This window comes from Galeopterus variegatus, unplaced genomic scaffold (assembly GCF_000696425.1).
Source record: "Galeopterus variegatus unplaced genomic scaffold, G_variegatus-3.0.2 Scaffold1225, whole genome shotgun sequence".
NCBI classification, from domain to species: Eukaryota; Metazoa; Chordata; class Mammalia; order Dermoptera; family Cynocephalidae; genus Galeopterus; species Galeopterus variegatus.
Window position 1 is genome coordinate 318,289 of NW_007727336.1, and position 2,709 is coordinate 320,997.

General features: G+C 38.5%; 1 protein-coding gene across 1 annotated transcript in view; it reads right to left on the reverse strand.

Annotated features, from left to right (window-relative positions):
- The window catches only part of COLEC12 (collectin sub-family member 12), a 46,771-nt gene that overhangs the window by 31,978 nt on the left and 12,084 nt on the right, over window positions 1-2,709 (reverse strand). The window contains exons 3-4 of the mRNA XM_008575713.1: window positions 1,922-2,020; window positions 142-1,188 (exon numbers count right to left, since the gene is read on the reverse strand). Of these exons, the coding sequence (XP_008573935.1) occupies window positions 142-1,188; window positions 1,922-2,020 (1,146 nt within the window). The remainder of the gene's footprint in view (window positions 1-141; window positions 1,189-1,921; window positions 2,021-2,709) is intronic.

The window sequence follows — 2,709 nt, forward strand, 5'->3', positions numbered from 1 at the left end:
AGTTAAGCCACTCCTGAATTCCTGACCCACAGAAACTATGACATGATAAATATTTATTGTTTTAAATTGCCAAGTTTTAGGGTAATTTATTGTGTAACAATGGGTAACAAATACACACACAAATCTAGAATTTTCACCTACCTTGTAGTATTGTAAAATTCTTGATGAGCTGACCATGCTTGGAGTCCACCAGCTTCATTTCTTCCATAATCACTGATAAATTGGCCACTTCAGTGTCTAACCTTGACCTCATTACATCTTGTTGCATCCTGAGAGAAACAGAATCCAAACGGATATTGGCCAGTGTATTATTCAAGGAGGTCAGGTCATCCGTGTGTTTGGTTAGAGTATCCGTGCAAGTGGTCCTGACTTCATTCAGATTGCTGGTCAGCGTCCGCAGGTGGTGGGCTGTGTAGCTGATATTGCTAATGATGTTCACAATATCCGTCTCAAAGAGTTGGAAGCGTTCCTCCAGTTGGCTAAACTTGGTGGCTGTTCTATTCTCTGCATCCTTGTGTAAGTCCTGAAGGTCTTTCAGGTTCTGCTCGTTGGCTTGTGAGATAGTAGTGATGTTGTCCATCTGACCTGTGAATGAGCTGAGCTGGCTGTTCATATCCTCAAGTGTGTCGTTGTTGGCTTTGGCCAAGGCAGAGTTGTTGGCAGCCAGTGTCTGCAAGCTCTGTACTTTCTCCTTCAGCCAATCGGTGTCCTTCTTGGCTTGAAGGAAAACCTGCTGCAGATTTTGGAAGTCATTCTTGATTCGCTGGATAGCCTGGCTTGTGTCATCCACAGACTGCTGCAGATTTGTGATGAGGTTCCTCTGCTGCACCTGGGTCATGTTCAGGTTGTTGAGGTTCATAATGACCACGTTATGAGAATACATTTGGTTCTGCAGATTGCCCTGGAGCATGCTGGTATCTTGTTGTAGATTTGTGACATAGCCGTTATATGCCTGGAGGGTTTTGTTGACAGTGGTGATGAGGAAAGAGTTATTCTCCAAAGTTTCTTTCAGTTGACTCTGTCTGTCCACCAGTGCATCCCCAGTTGCCTGTAACTTCTCCAGCATATCTTTGTTCTTGCTGGTTTTTTCTGTAATCTCACGAAGTTGTTGACGAAGATCTAGAATGCCTGATCTGAAGGTAGAAAGTTCTGAGTTGGTGCTTATAGCCTTCTTCCCAGTTTGGTCCCCTGGAATAAGAAATGTTTGTTACTTAGGTCAGTGTTATGCAGAAGTGTTCAGGCAAGGTCAAAGATACCAGCACTTAACTGGTATGCACTGCATCTCAGACATAAAATTTGTGGTATATGTGGACTGCTCTGCGTTCGCAAAATCCACATATATATTAAAACTGGGCCCTGGGATATCAGAAAGGGTGCTCAGGACTAGGACTGACAAACTTGGGCAAACACTTTTCTCAGAGGGAAGCAGAATTTACTGGATTCTAGGGCACTGAGCAGAGTGTCAAAAGGAAATAACCTTTCAAATTCACCAAAATTCCTTTTTCAAAAATGAAAACAAAAATCAAGGAATAAAATAGGCTTGAATCTTTTATTTTTATAAATTAATTTCTACAATTCTATGCAGTTTAAAATATTTAAAATAGGAATTTACTGAGCATTTATAAAAGAGTTTTTAATAAAGGGTACTTGTGGCTCTTTTCAGTCAAGATTGATCTTCAGATTTTATTTGGCACATAATAGCTTTTTGGGCAGGATTCAACTCCAAGATTGGTCCTTAACTTTAAAATTTTAAAAGTCTTTGGATTAAATCATGAGGAATGACTCAACACACAACACAAAAATTAAGTGTCCTTCAGGGTGAATTGGAGTTTATAGCTCCATCATTCTAAAATGCTGTGGTCATTTATACAAAGTAGAGTTAGGCGACTCCACTTAATGGTGCACTCTTGTTGCAGATTACCTAATTTTTTCAGGTCACTTTCCACTGCTGTGAGCTTGTCATCATAGGTTTGGCGAGATGTTTCCATGCCACCTGTGACATTGTCCATTTTCTCTACAACTAAGATTTGGAAAATGATGCATTAGTATAAATTATTGCTCATATTTTATTTTTTAGTTTCAAGCCAAGAGATCTATTCACTACATAATAAAGGAAACAGGTTGAAACAAAAAGTATAATTAAAATTAAATGCTGGGGAAAAGCCATTCTTTTAGAAATACCAATAATTTACTTGTCACAAAACCCAGTAAAAGTTGTATGTTCTTAACTGTTCTTATAATTCTGTAATAATTCAAATGTTTCAGAAATTCTTTGGAACTAATTAAAAATTTGTATGTACTACAGAAGTCCTCAATCTGTATTATTTCCTATATTAGTTTCCACAGATAGAAACAGAATACTGTAATCATTTATAAAATTTTGCCACCCATCAGGCTCCCAAACATTCCTGGCAGGTGGGCCTCACTTACCTAGAAGGGGATTCCATTGGCAAAGAACACCTGGCTCAAGTCTATACACAACGTCATGGTAGAAGGGGCATGAAGCCAAGAGTGTTTGCCTCTTTCTGTTTTTCTTTAGTGACAACTGAATCTGTAGTTTATCAATTCCAAAGCTGATGTCTAAGTGGTGTTTCCAAACAATGATTTATCAAGTTTTTTTTGTTTTTGTTCTTGTTTTTTAAACATTTTCTTGATTGTATATGACAGGGAAAGTTAGTGGTGCAGTGTCAAATAAAAGCTTCAATTCTT